The following is a 14,800-nucleotide window of genomic DNA, read 5'->3' on the forward strand; positions in this document are numbered from 1 at the left end:
TGCAAAATGCCCCACACGTTTGACGTCAAAGCTGCTTCGCTATGCAAGACTAGGCCTGCCTGTGCATTCTATCTGTCTTGACGTTTAGACGTTGCAGCAATCAGTGCTCTGACGCATGACCCTACTGTCATCAGACGAAGACATGGTAGCATCAGTACCTAGGTAGTCGATAGATGATCAATATAGCGAGTAGGAGTATGGCATAGATGCCGATAGTCTACATTGTCTACAGTACATGCATGCATCATGTGAAAGTTGGGCAGACTGCCTCAACTTGAGGGCTATGTCGCACGAAATATGCAAACTCGAGGTTTAATTTGACATAGAACCACAACAAATGGATACCGTGATCTAAACACACCCAGCTTCAGATTCACTCTCTGCGTCTACACAAGAGATGGATCGTAAGAGCCCAATGTAATGAACGATCTTTTGATGTCGCTATCTAGTCTTCAAACATTCGTAACCACCACTGAACTTCATACGCTAAGACGATTACCAACCCATAGTGGCATGCGCAGATGCGCCTCCGATTCCGCGCCTGAGTCCTCTCCATAACGCCATCGCCTACCCATGCAGCCAAACAACAGAGATCTAATGCATATAATCATAGCTTTGCGCGCTGCGGTGCATCCTCAAGCACGACAGCTACCACGGCAGCAATGTCGTCCGGTTTGCCACCGTGCCAATTCTCCCCAGGGTAGTATCGTTGCACTTCTTTGGCGAAGGGGCCATCCCGACGAGTGTTAAGCCCCGTCACCTTTGCCTCCTTCGCGACCGCGACAGCCACCTTGGCTTGGAGGGAGGAGCTATCAGCTTTACGAGCTGAGTCGGCCTGTACCAGCTTTGCTAGATCCTGTCCAACCTCAATGGTGCCATCTTTCTCGACCCAAGCACCCAGGTCGACCATATGACGACTGACAATACCGAGCGCATCCTGTGGGCTCAGGTTGTCCCACACACCATCGGTTGCAAAGAGGAGAACGTCGCCATGGCGTACTTTGTGGTGCGTTATACTCGACTCCTTTGGCATATCCGAGAGTGTGGATGGGCCTCCGAATACGGCCATTTGCACGAGCATGCGCTGGGGAGTTTTGGAAAGCTGATACGGGGTATTGAAGGCGTGCGTCTGAGGCTGCGTGAAATGTCGTACGGCATTGAGTCCGAGATGCATGAATCCTGAATCTCCCAGATTGGCTACCTCGACGTTGCCATCCGGTTCGGCAACAGCCAGACATGCGGTGCTACCACCACCCTCAATGGTGTCATCATCCGTGACCTCGTCGTACGCGACCTGGAGCAGGTCTTTCGGGTGTAATGCTGTCGTGTTGAATCCGTGTGGCCATGAGCGCGCGGCGCAAGCCATGTACTCGCACAATCCATGAGAGAAGTCGGCGGGGTCCAATCCAGACTCGACCCATCCTCCCACTCCATCTGCAACACCAAATGTTGTGGTGTTTGTGTTTCCCACCTGGCTGAAAAAGAAAGCATCCTGGCCACTTTTCGCTCGTTTCCGCTTGTCTATGGCCTCCTTGCATTCGCGCAGGTCCTCAACCTTGCTACTGCTGGGGTCATGCAGCGGTCGTGTAAACAGATTCTGCTCCGCATTGAAGCGATCCTGCTTGGCTGAGTAGGATGCCGCAACATGGTATGTATATTGCGGCGTACTCCGCCAGTTGTGTGAAGTCGACTGAAAGGAGCGTAAGCCGACAGTGGCCGGAGAGGTATCTCTGCTCAGCGGGCAGGTTGGTTGTGCGAAATTGGAAGGCATGCGCTGCGAATGAAGGCCGCTTGTTCGACTAGACGAGGCAGGCGCTGCCAATGGAGATGCGGCGAGAGCAAACAGGAAGAGGCCACTAGAGGAGGCGCGTCGCGACACAGGTGGAAGTCGCGCAAGGCCCGCAGCGCTGGTAATCGCAAATGACATGGCCACAGCCAGAGCCTGGAGACGGGAGTCAGTACGTGGGAATTGGCAGCAGAATCAGCGCCTGTTGGCGGTGCCGTACCTCTGCGACAAATTATGTTGAAGGAAAAGGGACTTCTGGGCTAAGAAATCACATTGGCCGTCGTCATTGCCGATCGGCTAGTTCGTGGAGTACTTACAATTATCTGGAGCATGCTTGTTGGGTAGATATAGCAAGAAATACCCCAGTAGCAAACTAGGGATAACAGAAAGGCATTGTTTTACTGAGATCTGGTCTCTACCTGCAGAGCATATTCGTCTAGACCAAACACTGCAGGTGCTTCAAGCTTCGTCTCAAACGCGGAGTATGACATAACCGGCGCTAGCTCAGCCCTATCGCCTAAACCCGTGGTCTGGCTCCGAACTTCTTTTCGAGATACTCCCCCCGAGCACCAACATCCTTCCCCGTCGCGGGACCCGTAGTCACCATGAGCATGCACCCGGCGCGACAAGCCTATGTTGAGGAGGAGAATGGCCCGGTACGTACCCCGAGTTGCAGCGATAGACTGGCGCAGAAGCATCGCGGGCTTCGTAGCTCAGTCGCAACTTCTGTTCGCATAAAAGCTGACCATAGCCCCCAGGCTGATGCGATGGAGGGCATCGACCTTTCCAGTGTCCCGCTCGACCGTAACCATGCCATGCCCGGCGGAGGAAACGCGTCGGCCCATTCCCTTATGGAGGACTTCGACCGCAAACGACGAGCAGCGCAGTTAATCGTACCGACCGCCGACCGCGATGTCAAAGCCAAGCTGCGATCGCGAGGTGAGCCCATCACCCTATTCGGCGAGGGGCCCTCTGAGCGACGCGACCGACTCCGAGCTTTGCTTGCAGAGGCAGCAGAAGCACTAGGCGAGGATGCGGCAGATGTCGACATGCAAGATGCGGAGGAAGCCCCGGGTGATGAGCAGGAAGAGTTCTATACCCAAGGCACACAGTCGCTACTGGACGCGCGACGAAACATGGCCAAATACTCTTTACCCCGCGCAAAGGAGCGCGTCGCGTTCCAGCGTCGCGAAGCTACCATTCCCCTCAAAACTCACGTCGAGTTCCGGAATAAGATCAAGGACCGCCTCAAGGGGTTCGAGCTGTATGGGTCGCAAACCGCAGATCGTCCAGTGAGCATTGTGCGCGTCTCGCCCAACGGCAAGTATGTCGCATACGGTACCTGGGGTGGAAAGGTTGCCTTGTTGGAAATTCCCAGCTTGGAGCAGAAGAAGGCGTATCGTGGAGGACACACGGAGCGTGCTACCGGCATAGACTGGATGCCAGGCGCGACATTACAAGGTAGCAACGTTTCAACCTCGAGCGTAAACTTCGCATCTGGCGGAGCAGGGGGCAAGATTCAGCTTTGGTCGCTGGATGACGACAAGCCCCTGCGCACCCTCGAAGGCCATACCGACCGCGTCTGCAGAGTAGCATTTCATCCGTCGGGACAATACCTGGCTTCCGCTTCGGACGACACGACATGGCGACTCTGGGACGTCAGCACCGGTCAGGAACTTCTCATGCAAGAGGGTCATTCAAAAGAAGTCTATACCGTGAGCTTCAGCGGTGATGGGTCATTGGTCGCAAGCGCTGGCCTTGACAGTATCGGCCGCGTGTGGGATGTGCGTACAGGTCGTGTCATCTACATGTTGGAGAGCCATATTAAGCCCATCTACGGTCTTGACTGGTCAACGGACGGCCATCGCCTTCTGTCTGGTTCAGGTGACGGTTTCATGAAGTGCTGGGACGTTCGAGCCATGAGAGAGACAAACTCAATTGCAGCCAACACAGGAGGTGTCACAGACCTCCGATGGTTTAAGGGTACAGATGGACCAGCCAGCGGAGTATCGTTACAGGAGAACAGTGAAGGAGAAGTCATACCAAAGAAAGCCTCTACGTTTGTCATCTCGTCTGGCTTTGACAAAAACGTTCAGATCTTCTCGGCAGATGACTGGGCACACTGCAAGACACTTCAAGGTCACTCAGGTCCTGTTTTCAGTACCGACGTAACGAGTGACGCGTCTTGGATCATCAGTGGAGGCAAAGATCGCACTGTCAAGTTGTGGGCCAGGGACGACAACGGCGGAATATGAGAACAGAGCTGCTACACAACGCTATGACTCATCACGTCAGACGGCAACAGCCACGAACACGCGACAAAAGCAAGGGGAGCGGAGGCCATGCGTTTGAAAGGAGACACAAAGGTTAGTGCTTTCCCTCTCTACACCGAAACGGGGATGTTGAACACAGAATGTCCATAGCTTTGAACCGAGATACCCAGTACTCCCAAGCGCGTGGAGTTACGAATTCACAATACGTTGCGCAACTACGAGTGTGCAACGTCATTCTTCAACCCAGCCTCCTTCACATGTTTGCTCGCTGCTTTTCTTCGATTCCGAAACTCACCGCTGCTTGCCCGTTTCCGCGCTCCATTGGATCAACATGCCAACCTCACAATCCGGCTCGCGCGGTCGTGATGTGCTCATCATCGCGAGATAACGGAAGACCGCTCGGCATTCATCGCACAGGAAGAGGCATGTGGTTATCCTTCCGCCTGTAGCATCGCGTCACCTTCTCTATGGAAGACTCTACCCATATTTCCAAAACACACCACGTCCGTTTCAGCAAGCAAATCTGTCTCTTCACCGCAATGATCAGAACATTCAAGAATCTTTCTTCTTCACCGCAAATTGATCGACATCGGAACAAGACATGCGATAGACTGTTCTTGGATATTGGCCGGCAGTCTAGCTTGATAATGGACGACCGACGGAAAGCGTAACCGGACCCGCGAAGTGTTTCAGGTCCACTACGATGGAGTAAAGGTACAATGGCCTCGACTTCTAGCTCTTCCACCGTCTTCCACGCCCTTGCCGTCATCGGCCGGTACTCTAAGCTACTGGTGATATGCAGGCCCCACGCCAAAGCCGGGTGCGGAGAAAGAAGACGAGTGACTCATTGTTTCAGATCAAAACTCGGTGCATGGTGCCAAGATGTCAACGATCGTGGACATTCCCTACGACAGGAATAACTATGACGGCGAGGTTCTAGTGATGATGGCCCATGCGCGGATGCGGAGAGTGGGTCTTTCACCGCTACAGCCTCACCTTTTTGACAGACACGATTAGTCGACGTGAATTGGGGCCATTTCTGTTATGCGCCCCAGAGATTGGGCTTCAACGTGTTTCTGATGCTGTCTGTTTAATCCTCTTGCATCAGCGTCTGTAGCGGGTTCCGGTCAACTGGAAGCCCTCGTCTCAGGGTAGACAGGTCGGAAGCATCCGAATACAATAAGTGGAGCATTACATTCGGTTTAGTATGCAGTCCCTGGCCCCGAGTAACGCGAGCCACAGTACGCGCCATGATAGAGAGGATCAACAGCCACGGCCGATCCAGATGCAGCGCGAGCAGCGTTTACGCGTCGGCGAGTTGACCTAGCTTGTCAACAAGAAGAATGACGCGTTGCCATTTCCGACAGACGGCGCGTTGATTTGGTGTAACGCGATCTGGAGAGTTTGGCTTGGGGATGGATGTCTTAGTAGCCGCAGTACGCGTTGCACGGCACGGGCAGGGCACACAAACCGCCATAGCAAGGCTCTATTACGGCGTGCAGATTGTAATTGGGGTGGAGATGAAGATTTCGCAGCGTCCTACTTTTCCTACTACGGGCATCATGCGAGACTTGAGACAAACCGTCCGATGATGCTCGGCGGAAGAATAACAAGCGGCAACAAGCAAGCATGATAAGGATTTGCGAAAAGTGACCAATGATCGGCGGGGGAAATCTGGAGAGTTTCCAGACCCTCGGTAAAAGAGACAGTCGGATCTCGAGGGTGGCACAGGACGGCAGGCTGTGGCTGCGGTGTTTGCCTCTCGATGGGCACGCAGAAGAGTCCAGCCAGACGGAGCGGCGGCCGCTTGGTACCTTGCACGAAGCAACAGCCCACGATAATAACGAGAGCGGACACGGAAGTACAGGAACGGTAGTCGAAAAGCCAAAATAGACAGGGAAGGGTGGTGCGGGCAGGGAGCGGTGAGATGACTCGCGGACGCCAGAGGGCGCCGGAACTTGGACAGATGACACCATGATGAAGAGCACCGAGGCGGCCAAGAGGGCTCACCCTGCGCAGGAAGGGAAATGAGATCAGAGTCGGCTGACGGCCAACTGCCGTCTGCGAGTGGCTGTGGGCAGTGTGGTGAGGGACGGGGTGTCGTTGCGTGAGGGCGGCCGGGGCTTAGGCGGGCCGCGTCGTGCTCAGCAGACAGTAGTCATGATGGCGATTACGCAGTAAGCCCGCGATGCGCCGCTACCAGGACGAAACAGCAATTCCCACAGTTGCGGGAGGGTATTTTTTCGACAAGCGCGCATCGCATCTTGACTCTTTCGAGCAGAGTTTTCACGGCGGGCGGCCGAGGAGGGTATAGGCGAATCGCGATGGGGTTGTCCGGTGGAATATGGCAGTACATGGGCCGGCCCGCGCAGGCTAGCCAGTCATGCTGCGTATCGATAGAGGCAGAGCAGCGGTGCAGCAGCGCAGAGCACAGGCAGGGCGGCACGGGAGCTGAGCCGAAGCTGTGGCAGCTGTCGTACCAAGCGCCATGTCTGGTAGACGGCGGCAGTGACAGAAGGCCCTGTCCCCGTGAAGCCAAAGCCAGAAGCAGATGCGTGACAGCGGGCGCGCGACAAACGGCAAAGCATCACTTACGCAGACGGCTCGTCCAGCGACGTGCAGCGCCGGCCCCAGGGCAAACACTGGGTAATCGGTGCGGAGGGTGAATGGGCCCATGGCGGGCGTGACAGGACAACCCCAGCCAGTCGCTGCTGGGAAGAGTGCTGGAATGATGCATCAATACCCGACGCTATTGGGGCGTCCTATCGCAGGGCCTTGCTCGGTTTCGTGCCCAGATGCATCCCACGGAAGCGTGACCCCGGTCGTCGCGCTCAAGCAGGCTTGCGCTTCCTGCACACCCCGCCCGAAGCCTACCACCATGCTTTAAGCCCCCTCTCCCACCTTCACCTGCCACCACCCAGACCCTCACTGAGCCGCTACCTGCCCATCGCTCGCTATCAGACGCGCATCGCCTCTGCTGCCCGTCTTCCTGCCCCAATACCCGCAACCGTTGAAGTTGAGTACAATCGCTGGGGACATCCTGCGATCACCTTTACCGAAAAGAGCAATCCACACCGCCAGTCCCGCGCCCACACCGGTACTTTGATACATAGGCCCGCCATGGACCATCAATACTCCAACAACGCACATCACATGGATTTTCACAGGCCGAATTCCACACTGAACAACCTCGACAGGAAACCTTCCGCCTTTTCCTTTGACGACAACGCCACCCTCGACTCTACCATCCTGGACACGCCCGTGCTCATGTCGCCCACCACCAGCACCCAGGGCATCTTCTCGCCCGACACCTCCATCTGGGAGGACTTCTCCGCCGGCCAGTTTGTCGACCGCACCGCCACCAGCTCCGTCGTCAACACCAACGGCAACAACCCCTTCTTCACCGAGCAAAGTAACAACCCCTTCGCCCGGTTACCACCCAACCAAGCTGCTACCTACGGCCAGCAGTCATGGCCCGTGACCGACAACTCTGGTTCCAGGACGCCCACAGCCCCCAAGCCGCTGAACCCCTTCGGCCCCGGTGACTTTGGAGCGGCGCCCTTCGTCGAGCAGCAGCAGATGCCCTTCCACGGACTCCCCGTGCACCAAAATGTCCGACCTAGTGCCGTCTTCCCCTCAGCCCCAGAGCAGCCCATGTCGCCCCACACGCACTCCGACTGGATGGCCTTCAACCAGCAGGAGATGGACGCACGGCCCGGACCCAAGCGCATGAGGCCCAACACCCCTCCCCGCTCCTTCTCCCCTCGTCGTGACGGCGGCATCCGCAAGAAGAACGCCCGCTTCGACATCCCGGCCGAGCGCACCCTCGTCAACATCGACAACCTCATCCAGAGCTGCACCAACGAAGAGGACCTCAAGGAGCTGAAGCAGCAAAAACGACTCCTCCGCAACCGCCAGGCCGCGTACGTACTCCCATTTGGTTCTTGGTTCCACGCTCCACGTTTGGTCCAATCTACCTCTTGGTCTATCCTCTCCCTATTCATCAGCTAACATCATCTTAGACTTGACTCCCGGCAACGAAAGAAGAAGCACACCGAGGAGCTCGAAGAGGAGAAGAAGCAGTGGATGGAGAAGATCTGCCAGATGCAAGATGACTTCGCCTCCATGCGCATCGAGTACGACTCCCTTGTCGCTGAGAAGGAGAAGTGGCACCATGAGTCCATGGAGATGCACCACATGATCAACCAGCTGCAGTTCGACAAGGAGGAGCTTGTGCGCAACCACACTCTCGAGACCGGCGAGCTTCGCAAGAAGGTCTCGGTCCTCACCGAGCGCCTTGAGGCTGCCAGCAGCACCGGCATGGCTGCCGCACCCAGCAGCACCTTCACTGACTTCGCTTCTGAGATGGACAACCTCAACATGGGCAACAGCGACTGGGACAACTACATCTTCGTCAACGACTTCGCTTCGGAAGACCAGCCCACTCCTCAGCAGAACCAAGAGCTCTCTCTTGTGTCCCGCAAGGATGAGGACAAGCCCGTCGCTTCTGGCCTCCTGCTCATGCTCCTGCTGTGCGGTGCCTTTGTCGCAAGCAAGTCCGGTGGTGCCGCTCCTCCCATTCCTCGCATGCCCGACGAGGTCCGTGCCGCTTCCGCTACCGTTCTCGACAGCATCTTCAAGGATGCTGGTGTGTCGACCGCTATGAGCGAGCAGGGTCTCATTGCCAGCCACGTCACCGGTCTCGAGCCTACGCCTTCCGGCATGGCCTGGCCCAAGACTACCATGTCTGGCTCTGAGCTTGCTGGTATCTCTGGCTCGCACCTCGACCAGCTGCACTCTCATCTCACTGGGCCCACCAAGGAGCAAGAGCACGAGCAGCTGTTCTCCATCACTCCCGACCAGTACAACAGCATGACGTCTCTCGACTTCACTCGCTCGCGTTACAGCATGACCAGCGACGACCTCAGCGACCCGCTGTCGCCTGGCTCTCAGCCATCGCACCGTCGCAACCTTGCCGAGACCCTCGCCGCTATGCGTGAGCAAAGCAAGGGCGACTCTGCTGCTGAGATCTACACTCGCAGTCTGCTCTGGGACAAGATCGCCCCCGAGGTCGTCCACGAGTTCAAGCGCATTGTTGAGGAGTCTGCTGCCATGTCCCGACCCAGCACATCCGACGGCACCAAAGTCGAAAACATGGGCTAAATAGCCCCACCACGATCACTACCAACAAACTACCTCTCCTTTGTACTCCCCTAAGTTGCATTTGTCGTTTATCAGCATAGCGCTTCACTTCTTAGCACCCCTTCTATAGGGGTGCCTATAGGGTCACAAGTTGCATCATGGTCCGGCTGGAACCTCGTTATTCTGCGCGTTTCTCCTTTGAGCGCCTACGATGGGCATCGCCATTTTCCTTTCTACCACAGCTCTGGCGCTTGCCAGTCTTCTACAATATGGGACGGCAACGTCGAATTTTGGGTCCACCTCATCAGGTACCCTTCTTCGCTTGAGCATAACATGGCGGTTGTTTTCCTTCCACGTCGAGACCTGGTTCACGACTTCACCTATTTAGTTTTGTGTTTATTGTTTCCTTTGTATCTTGGTTATCCCTTTGGCATCAGATTGGTTCAGCGAGCAGAGCGAGCACACATTCGCGGTTGGCTTCATCTTTTGTATTTACTGCAAAGCGTAGCGAGCGTTGGATATTTTCCCTTAACGTTACCACGAGATATGGAGAGAGATTGAAACGAAGGACATGGGACATGTATCCGACGACAAACGACGAGAGTTGTATATGATGGCACGAGAGCGAGACAGATTGGCAGCATTCTTATTTTCTGGTACTTGAGCGAGGAGGATGATTACAAGTTTTGTTTTATTGCTTGAAAGAGACGATGCTTTCCCCTTCTCCTTCCCCCTTCCTCCTCTTACGACTAACATAAGTTTTATTACGACCTTTACGCTTCTCACGGCCACCTACTTACGCTATCACTTTTCGTAATACCCCCTTCCGGACCTGTTGTCCGCGCATGTTTTGAGATACCAGCTTTTTCACGATTATTCCCTTGTCGCGTCACAGATGCGGCCGTTTCTGCGACCTTTGTCACAGGGCCTTGGTGGGCAGGGCTCGATTGGTTGGCATGACACCACCGGGACAATGTCTTTGTACCTAAGTAGTCGCCCACTCTATTGGCGAGGAGAGAAGTGCGAACGAGTCAAGTAATGCTATCGGATGCCCTTCCATTCCAGCGCTTACATCGCTTCCTTGATTGTGCACCCGACTTCACCCACTGGTCTGTGAAACCCGTCGTCCTCGCCACTGACTGCCATGTTCGAGACTCTTGCATCTGACAACGCCAGCCCGCCCACTTGGTCGCAGTGAATCATTCATTCAACGCCAGTCCATGTCTCCACCGCTTCATGTGTGAATTACCCCTTCTCCACTTACGGCTTTTCCGTCGAGGACCCACGCGGTTGACCGTCCGTCGCGTGCCTCGCGTCGCGCGAAGCGTCCATGAAAGGATCTCCCTTCCATAACAAACGGGAAAACGCGCCATCCGCGGGTTTTCTGACATGCTTCACAAGTCTACGCGCGGTGCATAATGCACCGCTTGGGGCACGTACCCTTTGACTGCACAGCCGTTCACCATGTCCAGTAATTCACTCTCTTTACTGTGGGTATGACGCTTCGCCAACGCAAGCCACCCAGCCGATTACCTTCCTTCACGCGGAACAATAGCCCCAAAAAACTGCACATCCCCCACTCTGCTCGCAAGGTGAGACCTGGACAGTAACGTCTGCGGACTGCGGATTTACCACAGGGTCCAGCATATCATGCAACATGCAAGTTATCGGGCCCTCAGTGGGGCTGAGCCACCTTTTTTTCCCTCGTCCGATGGATGACGAATGTTGTCTTACGCCCCACCCTATGTTAAGTACCTTGATTGGTAACATGTCGAAAGGATCTGACTTGACTGTGCAGAAGCGTGCAGCTATGGTGAAACACGATGAATGGAGAGGCTAATGCAGCAGAGAATGGTATCATGGATGATGGATGATTCATATTCGGACCGCTTCTTTGTGAGGAGATCAGATGGGTCGCGGGAAGCCTGAGGTGCGTGGTGTGAGTGGCTGAGCAAAGAGGGTCAGTTTCCCTGCAGTAGTCAACACGACATACGATACATGGACACTTGGGGAGGACGATCTATCGAAAGGGGACATCAGAAGGGCAAGGCCAAAGACCGATGTCTTGACCGTCACACACGATCCGATACGGGTAAACACACCATCGCCTAAAACGCAACATCCAGCAAGCTGCATCTGACAAACTAACAAGAAACGGGCTGCTGTACTACGACATACGCCGTTGCTGTGCCACACCACATGCTCCCCACGTTCTGAAAGCGGAAACATAGCCTATCGCGTACCAGAGACATTGTCCGTGTACAGCCCTCCGGACCTTCGCTTCCCAGATCCAGATGACGGCCTTTCAGCAAGCCACTTACTCTACGTGCATCCTCAGCAAACGATAGCGTGTGAACTAAGCGACAGTCATGGGGGGTAAAGGAAAAATTCCAGATAGTACAGCGACGATGATAGGCCAGCAATAGTGTGAATTATTGAAATAACGTTATGCAAGACATACGGTGTGAGTTTCCGAGCAAAGGAAAAGCAAAAGCAATAGCTTGTTTTTCCCTTTCCCCGCGCGGGAGAAGGACCAGGCTTCCGTCACTGTCCTCACACGACCACTTCCGGGTGTGTGCCCTCATGACTCCCAGGATAGGCTTGTTGAAGTAGAGTCGGACCGGGACGGAAGGACCTGTCCGTAAGCGGGTTGCGGATCGCGCCTTATTTGGGGTTGTATTTGTCCTTCCAGATCCTGTAGAGAGAGATAAGTCAGCACGTTGTTCATCCCACCAATCAGTGAAAACATCCTCGGTATCCAGTCGGTGCAGACCAAGGAGGCAACGGGATGCCGAGACTACTGCGGGCTAAAGACCCAGATCCAGATCGTGATGAAGTTGTTGATGGGTCGTTGGTCGTCGTCCCGAGGCTGCCGTCGTTGTCGCGATAGCCGTCATACAATATTCCGCTTCTCTTTCAGCACCACCATTGTCGCGCCATCAATGCAACTCAATCTCCAGCTTTGCTCAGACCATCCGTACATGCACCATCTGACTGTGCTCCACACACACCACAACGTTCGTGGTTCCGTCATAATTGGCTAAACCTCCCCATCGTTCCGCTTACTCTTCCGCTTCGGAACCGAGGCCACCAGCGACGCGCCACGTGTATCCCCGTAGACAAGCTTGTGTGTACTATGCACCCAGCGCAACGGGTCTGGAGGCATGCCACTATCCATTATTGGAACGGGAGAGCGAGGCTTGTGCCAAACGGGACATGTGCTACTGGTCAAGTTTTTCTTTGCGAATGCCATCATGTGTGCGTAGCGGGGAACTGGCAGTAAGTGTGACAGGTCGTGCTGCGGGTGAGGGCGAGGGCCGTCCAGCGTCCGCATCGACTAAGCGAGCAGGACTGTTCAAAACGGTGCATCGAGGGCCAATCGATTATGCTTGGCAGATGCGCGTTGAAACCGGTCGGCCGATGCGGACAGTAGCGCTGTGCGTTGGATTGTTGGATCCTGTCTGGTTGCTATGGTGGCTTGGTGTTGAGGATTGATTGAGGATGCAACACCGGCTGGAACGGGATCGCGCGGATGAAGGTCGTGATGGCTGCTCGTGGTGACCACCATGTGCTCCATCCACACGGCGTCAAGGTGGTCCTCGGTCCGGCATATTCTCGCTCTTCGTGCTCGATACAGAAGGGGATGAAGGAAAGAATCTATGGGGCTTACCATGTGTTGCCTAACGTCTTGTTCCCTTTGGATTCCGCGAGGCGCAGAAACTGAGCCGCTTTGAACTGGCGAGGCGCAGTTAGCATACCTGCCGCTTAATCCGAATACAATCAATGCTGCCCAAACAATGAGGCGGGATAACGAGGGGAAGTCGTGTCTCAGTGCATATTGCGCGTGATAGCTGAGGTCGAGGCTGTACAAGACCTCCGGGCTGACCGTTCGCGTCGCTATCGCATGAACCTCTAAACGAGTCGACATTGACCGGTGACGCAGGCGTGCACTGCAGGACGGCCACAGTTGGGCTGAGGAGAGACGACACGGCTTGCTTACCTTATCCTTCTTCGTTCCAAACCCCTCGGTATAGCACCAGGCTACCTCGTTCATCGCATCTGTGTCACCTAGATTGGCGGCGGTCTCGTAGTATTGCTTTGCGGCTGCGGGATCTTTCTTGATACCCCAGCCATTGCGGAAGCAGTTGGCGAGTTCGTACATGGCCAGCACGAGCTCCCCTTTGGCTGCACCGCCTTTCTTCATGCCAGCTCCGAGTGCGAGTTTCTCGACTTCAGCGCTGTTCGCCGCTGCCATGGACAGGTATTGGACAGCTTGTTCCTGGTCAGGCTCACATCCCCAGCCATGGCTATGTTCTAGTCAGTACTGCCTTGGGCAACATCCAGGGCAACATTCGGGTATGCTCTGGTGATATCAGGCTGCGATCAGTGAGGCTGAACCTACCGTAATGCGAGACCGTAGAGAACCTGCGCTAGAGCATTGTTCGCACCCGTTGGTTCTGCAAGTCTGCCAAAGAGCGCTGTTGAGGCCTCAAGATCTGGTCATCCTGTCAGCTTCATCATGAGAGCCCACCTCGTGTGACTACTCACTACTACTCTCATGCAGACGGATAGCCTCTTGGATCGTCTCCTATGCAAAGCTTAGACCAATTCTTGCCCTTTCCCAGAGTTATGCATACCTCGTCCGCAGGCGCACCGACAGTCCCACTACGACTCCTTGCGCTCGTCGGTCGTCCATGTGACATTGGATTCACAAACTCGTGGCTTGGTGTATTGGGCTGACTAGATCCGTGTTGCCCACCCATTGTGACCAGCACCGTAGCCCTCGTCTCCCACCTGGCCTCTTCCTCCTCTGTTCGTGCGACGCCGTCTCCTCCGACTTCTGGCAGATTGTCCGGCACGTTTATTGAGCTGCTCGACCTGCTCCGTCCAAAGTGCAACCGCTCCGCCAGTTTGTCATGCTTCTGCTCCCCACCAACTGCTTGCGATCCCTGAGAGGAAGCGCTACTGCGACTTCTGAATCGGCCAAACTTGCCGCGCGATGTCGGCGACAGTAGAGGAGACTCGCGCGTGGGATCGCCGGGGAAGCTGGGCGGCTCGATGGTCTCTTGCGTCGAGGTCGTGGTGCGGAAGAACTGGAACTCTGGGACGTCGGGAGACAGCGTAGGGCCCATGGGTGACGTGGGAGTCGCGCCCTCATCCCTAATCTTGTCCTTCTTCTTCAGCAAGTCTTTGAGCGCCATGGTGGTGCGCAAGGGAGCTGTCGCGTCGAGTTTCGCGTTGCCAGCGTAGGCAAGGGGTACGCGGCTCGAGACCTAACAATATCCAAGGGTAACTTCACGCAACGGAAAGCGAGCGTTGTGCGGTGGGTACTATTCAATTCTGAGGGTGGTCCTATATCTCCGTAGATTCATCGCAAAGGTGAAAGCGCTCATGGTCCTGCCGGCGCGGGCTGTCGAATTGTAAGGCACGATTGACTGTAGGACGAGGGCCAAGCAGTAGCCGCAGCCCGTCTCAGCCTCCACTGCGCGCCTCATATGTCAGACGCAGCGCCACGAACCGCAGCAATCACAATTTTGTAGCTATACTGCGGTACCAGACATACGTATGTGGTGAGACCATTATCACGAACACATACAAG

General features: G+C 55.4%; 4 protein-coding genes across 4 annotated transcripts; 2 read left to right on the plus strand and 2 right to left on the minus strand.

Annotated features, from left to right (window-relative positions):
- Positions 1-607: 607 nt before the first annotated feature.
- On the minus strand, positions 608-2,118 carry J4E86_004807 (uncharacterized protein; the record flags this gene model as incomplete). The annotated part of the gene is made up of 2 exons (XM_051445344.1): positions 608-1,942; positions 2,104-2,118. The coding sequence occupies 2 exons, from the start codon at positions 2,116-2,118 to the stop codon at positions 608-610; spliced, it is 1,350 nt and encodes a 449-aa protein (XP_051303441.1).
- A 273-nt stretch (positions 2,119-2,391) lies between these two features.
- On the plus strand, positions 2,392-4,041 carry J4E86_004808 (uncharacterized protein; the record flags this gene model as incomplete). Its single annotated transcript, XM_051445345.1, has 2 exons — positions 2,392-2,442; positions 2,545-4,041. The coding sequence occupies 2 exons, from the start codon at positions 2,392-2,394 to the stop codon at positions 4,039-4,041; spliced, it is 1,548 nt and encodes a 515-aa protein (XP_051303442.1).
- Positions 4,042-7,179: 3,138 nt separating this feature from the next.
- Positions 7,180-9,222, plus strand: J4E86_004809 (uncharacterized protein; the record flags this gene model as incomplete). The annotated part of the gene is made up of 2 exons (XM_051445346.1): positions 7,180-7,982; positions 8,082-9,222. 2 exons carry the CDS (start codon positions 7,180-7,182, stop codon positions 9,220-9,222), a joined length of 1,944 nt encoding a protein of 647 aa, XP_051303443.1.
- Positions 9,223-11,865: 2,643 nt separating this feature from the next.
- On the minus strand, positions 11,866-14,402 carry J4E86_004810 (uncharacterized protein; the record flags this gene model as incomplete). The annotated part of the gene is made up of 6 exons (XM_051445347.1): positions 11,866-11,896; positions 12,872-12,936; positions 13,202-13,508; positions 13,604-13,697; positions 13,750-13,789; positions 13,839-14,402. 6 exons carry the CDS (start codon positions 14,400-14,402, stop codon positions 11,866-11,868), a joined length of 1,101 nt encoding a protein of 366 aa, XP_051303444.1.
- Between the last annotated feature and the right edge of the window lie 398 nt (positions 14,403-14,800).

The sequence above is a fragment of the Alternaria arbusti genome, assembly GCF_024043155.1.
Source record: "Alternaria arbusti strain BMP 1465 chromosome Unknown scaffold_5, whole genome shotgun sequence".
In the NCBI taxonomy this organism is placed as follows: domain Eukaryota; kingdom Fungi; phylum Ascomycota; class Dothideomycetes; order Pleosporales; family Pleosporaceae; genus Alternaria; species Alternaria arbusti.